Raw genomic sequence first — 17,245 nt, 5'->3', positions numbered from 1 at the left:
TTCTTTGGCGTGTCTTCCAATTTTATGGCATGACACGGAGGCCAACATTATGCAAATTCTCCTTTATTGCCACAGCTCAGCAGTAACAATGAAGAGAATAAAGAACTCAAGCCAACATTTTAATACAGCATAAAGTGCATGAGCACACATTCATCTTCCTTCTTTGTTGCTGCTGCTCACAGAGTTAAGTACCCTCATTTCATTCGTGCTTACTTTGTGATATTTATATGGATTTTATATGTTTTCCTTGTGACTGATTCTTGTACTTGTTTGTCTCACATTACTGAGTCCTATTGACCCTACCATGCGTTTATTTTTTCTCATTTATTTTCTCAATGAGTGTTTGTTTCTGTCCTATCTCCCTTTGGAGACTTCCTCGATAGAGCGCTGCCTGCTTTTCTCTACTCCCACTTCTGCCTTTATCTGCTCTTGACCCCACTGGGGCCTTTATCAGCTCTTGACCCCTCCCGGGGCCTCTCTCATACCTAAACTGGGTCTGTGCTCAATACTTTCACTGGGACTCCCTCTCGTTTGCGGTCCCGCCCCCCTCCCTCGTTCTTTTGCCTTCGTTTTCAGCCTTTATCCTCACGCATTATTTTAAAATAAGACGCAAGCTCAGGCTCCTACCGTTGGTCGGCAACGCCCGACAAAGCTGTCTGTGCGTGCCGGGCCTGCAGGCTGATCCATCTGCTCTCTCTCTAACGTACCTCTGTCGTTAGCTCCGATTCACTGTGTTCTCCTGCATTCACTGAGCTCTCCCGCAACACGGGATACTTCCTTTCCCTCGCCGTTTTCATTTGACATCTTTCCCCCCGCAACTCGCTCTTCTATCGCGCATTGCTGGGACAGGGCCTTAGAGGAAAGACCATTAGCAACGGACGCCCACACGGAGGGCGTGCGTCGTTGCCATGTCAACCGTTATTATACACGGGGTAACCCAAACAAAGTCCTAGGACCTGGGTATTGAGTGTTACAGATATGATGGTCCTAGACGTAAACTCCACATACAATTTTTAATATTATTTCAAAAGAACTTTGTTCAACTCTTATTCCACATGCGAAATTAATCCTGCAATGAAGAATTTTTGGAAACATAAAAGAGAAAAGACAATAGCCCAAAACAAACAGATGTCCAACACACAAAAAAGAAAATTTTTCAATTGTTTTAAAAGTAGAGGAGAGAAGACTCTACTGTTTATTCTCAATAAAATTCCTCCTCATGGTACAGTACATAAATATGCAGTTTATGTTGAACAGGGGGTTACCAAAGGGTAAAAGTGCATAGAGTGAGAAATTAGTGCTCGTGTAAGATAGAAAAGGACCAAGATGGTCAGGGGGCGGTGAATTACAAAATGTCTTTGAGTCCAAGGTTAAGATAATCCTTGGCGTAGATGGCGGCGGAGTAGGACGCCTTTCCGAGCCGCTCCGGCGCTGATCCGACAAAGCATCTAATAGCACGGTCCTGAGGGGGCGGTTTCGCTTCCAAAGTGCTGCGGAAGTCCCCCTGGCATAGCGGAGAGGTTTGGTGCCGTCGGTGGGGCGGAGAGACTCCGAGATCGCCCACGAGACCGACTGAGCCTCATGGCCTGCGCGACCCGGCCTTTCTTGGGTCTTGGCAACCGAAGTAGGAGGAGGGCGGAGCTCCAAAGAACCCGCCTGGAGGCTCCGGAGCTGGCGGAAGGTGGAGAACCGCGTTGAGTTGGAGGGGCGGAGGATCTTGCTGCAGGAGTGGCTTGGAGTCCTCTAGCTTGTGGTGTGGAGCGGGCCCGAGAGGCTTGGCGGAGTGGGTTTCACAACGGCCGGCGGAGCTCGCCGAGAGGAGGCCCGAGACATCTGAACGCCGGTGGCGGTGAGATTGGGCGGTGGCTGTCACCTTGTCCGAGACTGGTGGTGGTGAGCGGTACCAGGCTGGCGGGCTCCGGTGAGGCCGGATCCACGTATGAGGAGGACGCGACCTACGGGATAGCGGCGGCGTTCATGCATTGCCGCCATTGGACTTTGGGTCATCCGCAAGCTTGAGCTTTGCTCTGTTCGCCTGTGACGCCTAAGGAGCGAAATACCGGGCTGCTGTGTAGGCCGTGAGCGTTTTTCAGAAATACTACGGCCTATAGTTCGAAGCTTGGCCATTTGGATCACAGGCCTACGTTCTGGACTGAGCCGAGCAGCGGGGCCCGCCATCTTGTTTGGCCGCGTGGCACCTGGGTGGAGTGCTGCTTGTCGCCATGTCTAACGTGCCGCGCAAGGGGCGTCCGGGGAAGGATGGCACTTCGAAATCTTCCCAGCAGCCGGCATCCCCTGGAGCTAGCGGATCTTCGAAGCAATCGGACGATGAAGCACCGGCGACGAAGGCTTTCATGACCGAACTCTTTGCCTCCATTAAGGAAGACATCTCCGAGCTCCGAGCGCAATTGGCCTCCGATCTACGGTGGGTGCGGAGGGATGTGGATGGTATAGGCGAGAGGGTGGCGACTCTGGAGGACCATGATCTAAGTATGGCCAATGATGTGCACTTGCTGCAGCAGGATATCATCTGCCTCACCGAGCAGCACCTGGACTTACAGACGCACACGGAGGATTTAGAAAACCGTTCACGCAGGAACAACATTCGTATCCGGGCTGTGCCCTGGGATGGTGAGGCGGGAGACCTGCGTGGATATGTCCAAGACCTGTTCCTCCAGATACTGGATGAGGAGAATACGCAGGAAATTCGGATGGACAGGGTGCATAGAGTGGGGTTGCCCAGGCGCGGGGGCGCCCCCTCCTGATATTCTTGTATGTGTCCTTGACTTTCAGGTGAAAGAGCGTATCCTCTGCAAGGCCAGGGCGATCACGTCATTGCAGTTCAGGGACCACCGCCCTCAGCTGTATCAAGACTTAGCGGCCTCCACACTGCGGAAAAGAAGGGAGTTCCGCCCAGTGACTGCCTTTCTGAGAGAGCGTGGCATCGCTTATTCCTGGGGGCATCCATTTCGAATCATCTTCCGGTGGCAGAATCGGCTCGCGCAGATTCGCTCGCTCCAGGTGGCGAAGGATCTTCTGGGCCTGGAGGATGTACCGCCTTCGCAGGAAGCAGCTACTTCTCTATCTCAGAGGCGCCACCGCTCGTCTTCCTGGCACAGGGTGGGCGCTTCCCCTGATCGGCGGCGACCGAACCTCACTACCAGCCTGCAGGAGCGGGGCAACCCGGTGGCATCGGTGGCTTCGGCCACATTGGCTGATACGCAGCAAAGCTCCGGAGCGGCGTGACCTCTTTCTTGCTGATGGATCGGCGCCGGAGGGGTTCTGGCCTTCTGGTCTGGGGGTATGAATGTACTCTTGGAGGAGACTCCCTCGACTGTGGCCATGGGGGATATTGTATTAGTCCCCCCAGCCTGCTTCCTGAAAGGAAGGCCCCTTGCGGACTCCGGCCTTCTGGACACGATGAGTACTGTCTTTGCTTTCACAATTTTGCTTTTGTGCCTTCTATTGGTTGTTTTTCGACTGGGGGGGGTGGTGGGAGTTGGGGAGTTTGGGGTGTTGGGGGGGGTCCCATGGCGGTGGGAATGGGGTACTGCTGGATGAATGGCTGCGGATATGCGTGCGAAATGGCACTGTGAATAACATTGTTGTGGTTGGCTGGCGAGTTTTGGATTGCGGAGGGGGGAGAGTGGCGGACCTCCTGGGCGTCCTTTGTATCGGGGGTTGTCTATGTATGGGGAGGGGGACAATTGGAGTGACAGGAGAGATTCTTTGGGTCCAACTCTGTAATGCCGATTAGCATAGGGACATGGAATGTTAAGGGCATGAATTCGCCACAGAAGAGGCAGAAGGTGTGGGAATATGTGGTGGATCATCACCTTGACATTGTGGGGTTGCAAGAAACCCACTTAGCGCGGAAAGATGAGATGCGGCTCCGCCATAAGGCTTATCCCATTATATATAGGTCTTCCGCCGCTACGAAACACAGGGGGGTAGCACTCCTTTTCCGAGCTGCGCTGCACTTTCAGCCTGTGGAGGTCCGTCACGATAAGGAGGGTCGTTGGCTGATGGTCAAAGGGCTTATTCAAGGTCGACTGTGCACTTTGGTGGTGGTGTATTTACCCAACGTGGGTCAGAATAAGTATTTGCAGGATCTGTTGTTGAAGGTTGGGGACTTTGCAGAGGGTCATTTGTTCTTGCTGGGGGATTTTAATCTGGTGTGGGACAAGGATTTGGACAGCTCAGGGGGCCATAGGGCGGGTACGGGAGTGTTTTCTGCTTCGACACAGTAAGGGGTGGGGGAGCTGGGGCTAGTTGATGGCTGGCGGTTTTTCCACCCTACCACAAAGGATTACACATTTTTCTCCCACGTGCATAATTCATATTCCCGGTTGGATTTCATTTTCCTTAGCCAATCCCTACGCGGGGACGTGGTGGATGCCGCCATTATTCCAATCTCTGTTTCGGACCACAGTCTCTTTGTGCTTAACCTTCGTTGGTCGCCAACTGGTGCGTCGCATCGGAAGTGGTATTTCCCGGCGTCGGTAATCAGGGACGATATATCTCATCAAGCGTTGCGACTCGCTATCAGAGAATTCTTTGACCTTAATCCCCCGTCGGACACCTCACTGTCGACCACATGGGACGCCTTTAAAGCTACGATCAGGGGCACATGCCTGGGACTCAATTCGCAGATTAACGCCTTGCGGAGGAAGGAACGTGAGGCCTTGGAGGCTGAGGTGGTCGAGCTCGAACGTGCTCACAAACTCAACCCCTCGAGGGTGACTCTTCGCCTGCTGACGGCAGTGAGGGGCAAATTAAAGGCGCACTATGCCAATAGGGCCGAGCTTACGCTTTTGCGACTGGGGCGACAGTCATATTCATGCGGTAACAAGGTTGGTAAACATCTGGCGCGGCAACTGCGGGAAAGGAGGGAGCGGGAATACATAGGAGGGATCAGAGATGCTGCAGGTGTGTTGCAACACCGGGATGGAACGAAGGCGGACATTTTTGGGCGCTTTTATGCCGAGTTGTATACGGGTGACGACCTGGATGCGGTAACGCAGAGGGAGTTCCTACGTCGTTTGCCGTTACCACGAGTATCTAGAGAATGGAACGACCTGTTGGAGGCACCAATTTCTAGAGAAGAGGTTCTCTCCGCCATCAAAAATTTGAAATTACACAAGGCCCCGGGTCCGGATGGTTACACTGCGGTCTTTTACAAGACGTATGCTACCGAGCTGTGTGACTTTTTGATTGCTCTCTTTAACGAAATGGCGTAGTCCGGAGTGAACACAGGGACCCTGGCCGAGGCGGTGATTACGGTCTTGCCGAAACCAGGGAAGTACCCAGAGCATTGTGCTTCGTTTCGCCCCATAGCTTTGCTTAACATTGACGCCAAACTATACTCGGCGATTCTGGCGGGCCGCCTACAGGATCTGCTGCCGGCGATTATCCACCCAGACCAGTCTGGCTTTATTAAAGGTCGCCAGACCCACGATAATACCCGTAGAGTGGTCCACCTCATCGAAAAAGCAGACAGGTTCCGCATACCGGCTGTGCTGGTGGGTTTGGACGCGGAGAAACATTCGACCGAGTGGATTGGGGCTTTCTGTTTAATACACTACTGGCCTTCGGCTTTTCTGACAAGTTCATCACTATGGTAAAGGCGAACTTTTGCAGCCCACGCTCGAGAGTGGCGGTGAATGGCCACCTATCGGCCTTCTTTCCACACTCGCGGGGCACCAGACAAGGGTGTCCCCTCTCTCCCTTGCTATTCGCGCTCAGTATTGAGCCTCTGGCGATGGCGGTGAGGGAACATGAGGGCGTGAAGGGCATACCGTTCACGGGAGAGCAACATAAAATCTCGCTCTTCGCGGACGACGTCCTGCTCTCGGTGGCGGATCCGGCTGGTTCCTTGCCCTGCGTTAGGGATATTTTGCTTGAATTTGCGGGTGTGGCCGGATTTAAAGTAAACTATGGCAAGTCTTACATTTTGAAACTGACTTTATCGCAATCTGACGTTGCTCAGGTGCGGGCGCTGACACCATTGGCATGGGCTTCCGGCTCGATTGTTTATCTGGGAGTACGCTTGACTCCGACGGTGGGTAAGCTGTTCGCGGCCAACTTCCCGCCCCTCCTGACGAAGACCCGGGCAGAATTGGAGAGGTGGAAACCTAAATTCCTGTCCTGGTTAGGTAGGATACATGCGATTAAAATGGTCCTTCTCCCCAAATACTTGTACCTGTTCCAGGCCTTACCTATTCCGCTGGATAGCGCCTACTTCCGACAGCTTCCAACGCAGATACTGAAATTTATCTGGCAAGGGGGCCGAGCCCGTCTGCCCTTCACAGTTATGCGCCGGCCTCGGTCGGAGGGTGGGGTTGGTCTCCCGGACCTGCACCTCTATTATAAGGCTGCCCAATTGAGGGTCATGGGCTCACTTAAAGACTCTCACGCAGTGGTATATGGTTCCGACGCGGCTCCACCGTATCTATCCGGCTGCCTCGGATAAGTGCTGGAGGGGATGCGGACTTCTGGGGGACTTCCGCCACATTTGGTGGGATTGCCCGGTAATCAGGCCGTACTGGGATGAAATTCTTTCCCATATCAAGGATATCCTCCGATATCCTATTGAGGACTCTATGGCCTTTGTGCTCTTGGGCCTGCGGGACCCCGGTCTTGAACACCAGACGCGCGCGGATAAAAAGATTCTGTGGCTGTGCTTGGGGGCAGCCAAGCTCACGCTGGCGGCGGCTTGGAAACGGAAGGAGGCGCCAGCGATTTCCCTTTGGCACGCGAGACTATGGAGGCTTTTGAGCCTGGAAAGAATGGCGGACATCTTCCTCGGTAACTACAAGAACTTTAAGCACGTGTGGGGTCCCTTGGTAACCTTCCTATCTACTGGCTTACCTTCGGCTGTTTGCCCAGCATCATTGAGATCCTTGCACCTCTTCCAAATTTAGAGTGCCTGCTGAGTGAATGGAGTATGTATGCGTCACCGTTATGGGGGGGGGGGGGGACTGGGGGACTGGGGAGTTGTTTTTTCTCTTTCCTCCCTGTGTTGCAACCGAGGTGCCTACTTTCACCGGATGGTGCATTACCATGGCTATTGTGTAGCCCGAAGACCTGCTTGGTGGGACATTTTGATTTCGCAAGCCTCAGCTCCTATGTGGCTTTTCCTTATGGTTTTTTTTTTTCAGCAGGTACCTGGACTGATTGACTGATCTTTATCTTTGCGATGTAGCGTTACCACCGTTTTATTTGCTTCTTTTCCCACTGTGTGGGAACATGTGCGGCACACCTCGGTGCGGCTTTCTTGTGTTTCTTTTCCTTTTTGTTATATGCAAAATAAAAAATTTTACAAAAAAAAAAAAGATAATCCTTGGCGTGGTTCAACAAGAGCCTGCCCTCAATGGTTATTATGCAAAAAAAAGTCTATCTTTTTTGCTGTCTTTGCGGCGATCAATTTGCTCGTTGCTTAGTATTTTCAGAGGGGTGAGTGGGCAGGGGCACAAAAGATGCAGGCTCCAAGACGAGGGGGAGATTGTCGACGTTTCGACCCAAGGATACGAAGGGCAATTGATATCCTCATGGACGGGTCTTCATCAGGACGGGAAGGTGAAGGGAGGGAGCTAAGTTACATTACATTCATGTAACCCCAGCGGTGTGGGCGGACACCTGTAACAACAAATGTGAGGGCTAAGTATTTCAAACCAACAACATGAAGGTCAGAACTGATTTTCCCCCCGCAACTCGCTCTTCTATCGCGCATTGCTGGGACAGGGCCTTAGAGGAAAGACCATTAGCAACCGACGCCCACACAGTTGTTGTGTGCCATGTCAACAGCACACAACAACTTGACAGTTGCTGCTGTTGACTCGACGCAAAGCTACCACTCCATTAACTTCGTTTTTTCTACGCCGGGCCCCTATTTAACCCCTCCTCTGCCTAACTTTATATTTCAAATTCGATTTGACTGAAAAAGACATTACATACCCTTCAATGTCTCTTAACCCTGAATCCCAACCTTGAGGGTAAGCTTGAGTCTATGGTTTCTAAGGCCATGAATTCTTTTAATGACACGATTAACAAGGAATTTGAAATGCTGGCGCGGTCATGGCATTCTACTAGTACTGCACATTCTTTGGGGGCAAAGGAAAGGGCAGCTAATGCCCCCAAAAAAAGAACCGCAACTGATCCCCCCTACAGACATGACCAGGAGGTCTAAGAGAAGTGGGAAGACACATGTCTCACGTTTTCCAGGCGGAGACCAGACCGGTGCCTCGGGCATCATGTAAGGGCGGGGGTCAAGCTCTGAACCCCCTATCCACATTGAGACTGATGAGGAGGATGAGGCAGAAATTCATATCTCCTCCTCATCAGATTTTGACTCGGAAAATGAAAGTCAAGGGGTCAAAGCTTTGGGGAGTTCGGAAGAGGCAAGTAAGGCCTCAGGATCGAAAATGGAGTTTACTGACCCCTTCGGGGAGTTTGTTCGATCCCCTTCTGTCCCCGGAGTGGTTCCCCTCCCAACATGTTGCCGATTATGTCAGCTTCTGGCTGAGAAGAGAAATCTCCAAGGAGATCAGATCAAGACTAAGATCTGAGTGCCCACGCCGTCCCTTCTGGATAAGGTCGCTATGACCCCTGAACTTGACCCTAATGTCGTGGCCTTTATAGCCAAGGACCCTAGAAAAGGGATTGATAAAAGCCTCAGATCGTGTCAAGATCGCCTTCTGGACACAATTGGTCCACTAACAAAATGTTTCGAGATAGCTGAGAATGCCTACATTGGTGGCATACCTGTAGACCCTAAAGAGTTGTCAGTGGGTCCAGAGGACCATCTGCCTGATTGGAAATAATACTGCTATTTCCAATGAACGTCGTAAAGGGATTCTTCTTAAAATTGACCTGAAACTGATTGAACTTGCAAATAAGGACGGTGGCCACTCTTCTCAAGGTCTCCTCTTTGGGGAGGATTTCATCCGAGATATGGCCAAGTATGTGGGGGCCTTCAGTTCTATCCAGAAGTCGCAAGCAACATAAAGAAAGTGTTTTTTCAGGATAACATTTTTGGAAGGGCCGGGCGAACGTGGGGTCGGTTCTACGGTCATGGACAGTCATCCTCTAGACCCTTTCCGGGACGTGCCTCCAGATTCCAAACAGTCTTCGTTTTATGGGGGACAGTCCTTCTTCCCGCAGAGGCAGAGAAACCGTTCAAGACCTTTCCGGGATGAAAGAAGAAACAGAGGTTTCTCCACAGGTAAGAATCTTCTAAGACCCTTTAGATACCCCTATAAAGGTGGGAGGGAGACTAGCCCTTTTCTCTGGGAACTGGACTATGATAACTCAAGACCCATGGGTTCTAGAAACTGTCAGGGGTTACAAAATAGAGTTTGTAGATCTCCCCTTCCAGACCGAACCTCCTCGAGAGATCATCTTTTCTCAAGAACAGAGGAAATTAGTCTCCCAAGAAGTCAAGGAACTCTTGTCCAAAGGTGCAATAAGGGAGAGCTCACAAAAAGGTTTTGTAAGCAACATATTCTTGGTCGAAAAGAAAGACAAAGGGCAAAGACCAGTGATAAATCTGAGAAGCTTGAATGGTTGGGTAACATACCACCACTTCAAAATGGAAGGGATATACCTCCTAAGGGACATTTTAAGGAAAGGAGACTGGTTAACTCCTCTAGATTTAAAAGATGCCTACCTGACTATCCCAAATTGTGAACCTCACAGGAAGTTCCTTCAGTTCACTTGGGAATGGAAATTATGGGAATAATGCACCCTCCTGTTCGGGCTTCTTCGGCCCCTTGGTGTTTCACCAAGGTACTTCGTTCAGTGGTAGCTTAGTTAAGGGAAAGGGGCATGAGATTAATTATCTATCTGGACTATATCCTTATTATGGGTCAGTCCAAGACGACGGTGACTCGCCACACGGATCTTGCCATTCGCTTCCTTCAACATTTAGGATTCGTGATAAACACAAAGAAATCCTACACAATTCCAAGTCAAGAAACGCAGTTTCTGGGGTTTATGGTCAACACCCTGAATGCAGAGTTGAAATTACCAAGGGAAAAGATAAAAAAGCTCCGAAAGGAACTCAGAAAGGTGCTGACATTGAAATCTTTTCCTTTGAAACTGTTGGCGAAAATCTTGGGTCTCCTCTCTTCAACCATCCAGGCAATTTTTCCAGGCCCCCTACACTACAGGGCTCTTCAGAGACTGAAAGCGAAAGCTCTCAAACCAGTCTCTAGATTTCCCTAGATCAGTATTCAAGGAAGGAATTTACTTGGTGGCTCAAGAATGCGGAAGCCTGGAATGGCAGGGCCATCTTCGGAGAATCCCCAGATTTAATAATAGAGTCGGATGCAAGCTTAGAAGGATGGGGCGCTACATGTGGTGACACATCGATAGGGGGATGTTGGACTCAGGACGAGAAGGATCTTCACATCAATTACTTGGAACTCCTGGCGGGTTCTTTTACAGTACGGAGCTTCACTCAGAATTCTGTGAAATGCTGCATTATGCTGCGCATGGACAATGTCTCTGCAGGGAAGTATGTCAACAAGATGGGGGTCCACGATCCAAGGGTCTTACAGAAGTAGCGAAAGGATTCTGGGGCTATTGTTTGAACAAGGGACTCTCTGTTACGGCACAACATATTCCTGGTTTGAACAATGGCGTAGCGGATTGGTTCTCGAGAAATTTCAGGGATTCCAAAACTGTTAGTTGGATGGGAAGGTTTTCTTGGCAATTCAAAACAGATGGGGTCCCTTCGGGACGGATCTTTTCGCGGACCGGCTGAACACGCAATTGAAAAACTTCTTCAGCTGAAAACCAGATCCTCAAGCTTCTGCGGTGGATGCCTTCCTCCAGGTCTGGCGGGGGTTGAAGCCATATGCCTTCCTGCCATTTGTCATGCTTCCACACCTTCTCCTACATGCCCGTCGTTACGCACAGGACATTGTAGTAATATCTCCTCTTTGGAGGTCGCGAGCATGGTTCCCATCCATTCTAGAGATGTCCGTAGACTTTCCGATTCTCATTCCACCTTTCAGGGAAATTCTTGTGGGTCCAGAGGGCGAACCGCACCCTGTCATAGATCAAGGACTTCTGGTTCTGACGGCATGGAGGATTTCAGGCGTCAATGGAAAATCCCTGGACTTTCGCAAAATGCTTTCCAACTTATTTTGGAATCCTGCGCACCGGGAACTAGGAAAGCATATCGACTGGCGTGGGATAAATGGGTTCGCTGGTGTATTAAACAACACCACGATCCTATTTCAACTGATTTAGTTCACGTAGTTAATTTTTTATCAGAACTTTTTGCTTCTGGGCTACCTTACAGGACAGTTATTGTATATAGATTCGCTAATTGATGGTGTCTCGGTGGGACAAAACCTTTTGACAATGAAATTTATGAGAAGTATGCTTATCCTCCAACCCCTATATATACAGCTTTATGGGACGTAAGAAATGTTTTACAACTCTTGTCCTCCTGGGCAGTGGTGGTGGGTCCATTAAGGAGGCTGGGGCGTTGCCCCACAAGCCATCCACGCCCGCAGCTCCCTCAGCGTCTCTAGGGAGAACTGACAATCAATCATGTCAATCAAGCATGACGTCAGACTGCCCACCCCCTTCAGAGTCTGAAGGGGGTGGGCGGTCCAACATCATGTTGACTGACATGATTGTCAGACATGGGGCAGGCAGCACAACACAAGTGCGCATGAGTGGGGACGGAGGGCAAATGTTTCCTCCGTGCCCTCTCATGCGCACTAGTGTCTGGCATGCTGGCGCATGCCCATTAGGAGAGCAAGGGTTGAGCAAAGGCTCAAACCTCGGTCTCCTAATGGGCAGGCGCAGGGCGGTGAACAGCCCTGCTCTAAGAGGGTTTGCCAGCAGTGACGTCGCAGCTGTTTGTAGGCGCCAACCAACAGGACCCTGGGACCGGAGCAGAGACGACGTTGACCCGGTCCGGTAAGTTTTTTATTTTATTTTAAAGCTCTCCCCGGCCTGGCCCCCACCCCTGCGCGACCCCCTACCATTGTGGTACACACGACTAGCTCCTCTTATCCCGGAAATGCAATTATCCCACTGCTGAGCTGCCGCTCCAGACGGAACAGGTGGTTTTCTTCACGATGCAGGCTCTATAATTTATCCCGTTCATCCACTCATATACAGTTATAGATTGCTTCAGAAAAATGACAATACATTGTATTGTATTTCGGAAAAACTGAGACATTTTTTACTGCCTTTTTCCATTGTTATACCAATGACAGGAGTGACAGGATTCACGTATGACCTGCAGCTTGCTCACTAAACCTATTTTTAATCGTGGGTCTTAGGGACTTGCTATGTTACTCCATGCCAACTGCTCTGCCTCATAGGGCCTAGTTCTTCAACGTGCTGCTTGGCTTAAAGAGCTCTCCCTCCAAGTAAACAAATCACTTGGATGTTATTTTAGGCTTCGGAGTAAATTTCGTACTCAAAATGACTAACAAAAGTACAACCATACCACTAAAAAAAAAAACACACAGTGCATGTATGTTGTCTTTTAGGGGCCCGTCCTCTTTTAAAAATATCAAAATGAATTTCCACAAGCTGAGGAGTGTCGCTTTAGAATGGGGTTCGCATTATTTAAGATCATGATTACTTCGGCTCTGGTTACATACACAAGTTCCAATCATACGCACACCCCCATCGGCTGCAGCCACACACAAAACAGCACCAATCAATATCTCTCTCTCCTCTCTCCTCTCTCTCTCCACTCTCTCCACTCTCTCCTCTCTCTCTCTCTCCCCTCTCCCCCCCTCCTCCCCCCCCCTTGTTTATAAGCATAAAGCTGAGGCTCGCAGGCAAGGCAAGATGCACTTCAGAACAAGTTACTTACTTAAGCACAATAGAAGTGCCCCCTCATCACGCATTGTTCCTGGTTGCCTGTTATGAAGGGCTAAGAACAAGAGGAAACCAGCAGGCAGTACAGGTGGCTTGTGGGTATATTTTCTACTTGAGGAGAGCAACTTCAGCCCTGAAGGGAATTTGTTTGTGTGTAAAGGGCATGTGTACACTACAGTATATATTTTCTTGCCTGGTATGTTGGACAGCAGGGTCCTGGGAACAAGAGACTGAGGAAGAGTGGGGGCTTGGAGTTGGATGAGAGAAAGGCCTGAGGATGAGCAGAAACTCGGAGGTGAGGGAGAGCAGAAACTTGAAGGTGGCGAAAGGAGAGAAGGAGAGAGAGCGCAGAGCCTTTGAGTTGGAAAGAGACTTAGAGAATGCAGAGCCTTAGTTGTGCAGGAGAGAGAGACCAAGGAATAGCTGAAACTTGGAGGTGGAGGAGAGAGAGCAGAGGCTTGGAGGTAGAGGAGAGAGAGACTAAGGGATAGCGAAGGCTTTAAGGTGGAGGAGAGAAACGCTGAGGTACTTTAGTAACTTTCTTGCTTTCTCAGATTTGCTTAAAAATGCACCATTTCCCAACTGTTTTTTCAAAATTTTCATAAGGTGGAATCCCTTATGCCAGTAGGGCTCGCGCGCTACCTGCGCTCGCCATAGGCCACTTGCCCCCAACATTTACGCCTCACCACTTTCAAATGTCACCAGCCGCCACTGCTCCTGGGGTGACAATGCTAACCTTTCCCTTAAAGTATCTCTTTCAAGCTTACTGTCCTACTTTGTTTAATCTCTTTTAGACGAACCTCTGATGTTAAGGCCTTGGACATTACTTCCAGAGCTTATCAGCCTGAAGGAGTTTGTTTTTATCTTAAGAAAGACACTTATCTTAAGTGTCGAAAAGAGTATGAAAAGAGAACTGCCCCCTTGAGAGGGGATGAGAGTCAACTTCTGATCTCCCTCGGATTCTCTCATAAAGCGGCCTCCTCTCCCACGCTTGCAAGTTGGGTGAAATTAGTGATGCGTGAGAGTGGTCTGGATGTTTCTATCTTTGTTGCTCACTCCCTCAGAGGTGCCTCGGCTTCTAAAGCCTTTATGTTGAGTGGAGGCCTCCAAGATATTCTTATAGCTGCTGCTTGGTCGAATGAGAGTATGTTTAAAAAATGTTATTTCGGACCAATCAATAATGTGATTGATAATGTGCTTAATTCACTTTGAACTTGCATAATGTCAGCCTCCATGTCGTGCCATAAAATTTAGATTTTTCATAGCCTGGTGGGCAGAAAATCTGGATTTTATTAAAGACACGGAGGCTAAGATTATCCCACCTCTTATCCTGCCCTGGGTTTACTCTTTGACTTTATTATGTCTCATTTTTCTGTCAGAATATTCCTCCTTTGGATTCCATTTACTTTAAGAAGTTTCTTCGACATTTCAAGCTATGTTTCCTTCTTCGCAGCTTCAATATAACAAAGAAGGAAGATGGATGTGTGTTCATGCACTTTATGCTGTATTATAATGTTGGTTTGAGGTCTTTATTCTCTTCATTGTTACTTCTGAGCTGTGGCAATAAAGGAGAATTTGCATAATCTTGGCCTCAATGTCTTTAATAAAATCCAGATTTTCTGCCCACCAGGCTGTGAAAAAATCTAAATTTTGCACTGCAAAATGCAGATAAATACAGGAGCACTAATGAAAGCTTGTCTTCATGTGACACAGCAGAAAGTTCTTACAACATTTAGTCATTAAATGCTGTGAGGTTGTAGATTTTTGGGAAGATGTTAAAGCGATATACTCAGTGACTAGTCAATCTTTGAATGTGGACATTAAAAGCATCATTGGCTTTGGTTTTGAGCCTATTGGTTGGCTAGAGGATAAAGAAAAATGGAAAAGTATGATGAAATCATTTATTTAAATCTGTACATTTATTTATTTATTTATTTATTTATGTGCTTATATAGCGCCTGACTCGATCCCCAGAGGGATATCTCTGAGCTTATGATGGAAACAAGTACATTTGACCCAAGTCTGATCATAAACAGAAATAGTGAATCATAAACTGATTAGTTGGAAGAAAAAAGGTGAGTCTTAAGGTTTTTGCGAAAGGATAAATGGTTGGTAATGAGTTTCAGTTGAATGGGAAGGGAGTTCCAAAGGACTTCTTTTTTCTCGGTTGTGAGGGTATCTTTTTTCGAAGCAAAAGAAAATCTGTCTTAGTCTATCTAGGAGAACTACTTAGGCTTATGCTGCAATAATTGATGGGTTTCCTGCAAGCAACGATGAGATTTTAGAGACCTCTGGGTTCTATAAGATTACAAGTAAATATTTTATTTAAGAAATTATATGTCAGACTATCTGTAGGAAGCTTCTGTTTGCCAGGTCTTCTTTCTCATTCTGCTTTTTATTGTTTGTTGTACCACAATTTAACAATTCTGTATGGTTTTCACTTTTATCAATTTAAGTTTTCTCATACCCGGCAATTTGGATACATTTTTGCATAGGAATTTCCCATTTTTACTCATAAGTTGTCCTGAAATATATGTAAAATTAAAGAATTGATTCACTTAATACCATCTTTTTTCATCATCTCTTCTGGCTCCAAAACATTGTCACCATTAAACATATTTTGTCTGTGATCCTTCCTGGCTACTCAGCGTGATTATACACAAAACATGAATATAAGCAAGAATACTTAAGGTTGCAAGTTGTTCATTACCTCATTGTAAAACAATGCTTTTATTATTTCAGGTGGAGGTTTGTAAATCTGGCCATGTCACTGCTGTTCCATTTTGGTACCATTTATACCTGGATGAAGAAGTTAGCTTGGATACCTCTAGCGAATCTTCACACTGGAAACAAGCAGCAGTAGTTTTGGATCAGCCTATACCAGTGACTGTGGGAGATGTACTTCTGCTTGCTGTTCAGTACCAAAAAAGTAGTGTCAACATTACGGTGAAGAACCATCCCTTATGATAAACTCCACTTTTTGGCTTTGGGAAAATACCACAGCGTGTTGTTCAAGTATTGTTTTAAGTTTGGATTTCACTTTTATCACTACCTTTCCAGCCTGAATTGAGATTAAAGTTTTATTGGATATTGGACTACATATCATGACCAAACCTATGTGATTTAGTGCTTGGTTGTCTTCACTGGGGTAGCTTTGTTTGCAGGATGTCTTATGGATTGAATTACCTTCCTGCTACACCTGTTTTCTGAAGTATAGATCTAGTGTTGAGAGTTCCCATCTATGTTTGATGGTAAGGGAGGATAAAATGCATTTTTTATCCACCCATATAAACGGAAACCCTTGCCTCCTATTTTCTTTCTTATTCTTTTAACAAACAAACGTCTGAGCCCTACATATATATTTTAAAGTTCATGTGAGCTTTAAAATGTTTCAAGAAATGTACATGGCATGTGATGTGCCGAACAGTGCTTATGTTGTTGCATTAAATGTCTTTATGGAAGAGAGTGATTTTTTTCCTTTAGGCATATTTTTCGTTATGTGGATTTATGGTTTTGTAGTTTTACCTAGCAACTTATAAACTGACAAATATGGTGTAGAAATATAGGCAAGGTTACTGATAATGTTCATAATTTTAATGCTTGTGTTCATTGCTAATTCTATTAATTTCAGGTGAAGAACCTTTAATTTTCCTTTGTTCGTTAAAATGTAGTTATCAAAACATTCCAGTCATGTTTGAACTCGCAAATATTTATAAATTATACCCGTAATTGGTTAAATAGAACAGATCTTAATTTGCTGACTTTGCTGACTTGTCTTGTTAAGAATCATGTTTAAACTATGAACATGAGCAAACACAACTTAGAAGAGATAAGCTTTAGCCATGCCTACAGCAAGTTTGTGAATGCTGCAGCCTTCACAATTGAGTTATGTTAAGGATGATTTTTTTGATAGACATGGTTCTCTCAACTCATTTCTTACTTTAAAATGTTTGTCCTTTTTTGTTTTGCATGAGGACCATAACATATGCATTTTTCTCAGTTTTTTTGTTTGAAATAGTTTCACTGATTATTCTTCCATTACAATTCTCCTTATGATTGGAAGATATATTTAATGTAGTAGAGTTTTATGGACTCTGAAATTCTAGACATACGTTTTGTGTTTGGAAAAGGGAGGTTTACTACATCGATGTGAGGGACAAAATGCAATATCCACATCAACTGACTATCACCCTTGTAAAGATATTTACTGGTTTGAGTTTGCCTAGTTAGCAATGTTGCATTTGTTTTACATGAACTTTGACATGAACCGGACAAACATCCATTACTGTATATTTCTGTGCTTGAGCAGAACACTTGTGTTTGATATTTCAAAGCACTATTGTCCCTCAAAAGCAAACATTAGTTAGTACATGGAATAATGTTGCTGTAT

At 47.3% G+C, this 17,245-nt stretch overlaps 1 protein-coding gene across 1 annotated transcript in view; it reads left to right on the top strand.

Moving 5' to 3' along the window:
- The window catches only part of PRMT9 (protein arginine methyltransferase 9), a 353,591-nt gene extending 336,993 nt beyond the window's left edge, over positions 1 to 16,598 (top strand). Inside the window, exon 12 of the mRNA XM_086962269.1 lies at positions 15,598 to 16,598. Coding sequence (XP_086818395.1) covers positions 15,598 to 15,822 — 225 coding nt within the window. The 3' untranslated portion in view covers positions 15,823 to 16,598. The remainder of the gene's footprint in view (positions 1 to 15,597) is intronic.
- Positions 16,599 to 17,245: the final 647 nt, after the last annotated feature.

This window comes from Lissotriton vulgaris, chromosome 3_1 (genome assembly GCF_964263255.1).
Source record: "Lissotriton vulgaris chromosome 3_1, aLisVul1.2, whole genome shotgun sequence".
Classification (NCBI taxonomy): domain Eukaryota; kingdom Metazoa; phylum Chordata; class Amphibia; order Caudata; family Salamandridae; genus Lissotriton; species Lissotriton vulgaris.
The sequence above is the reverse complement of the archived record's forward strand: the minus strand, read 5'-3'. Positions and strand labels throughout refer to the sequence as shown.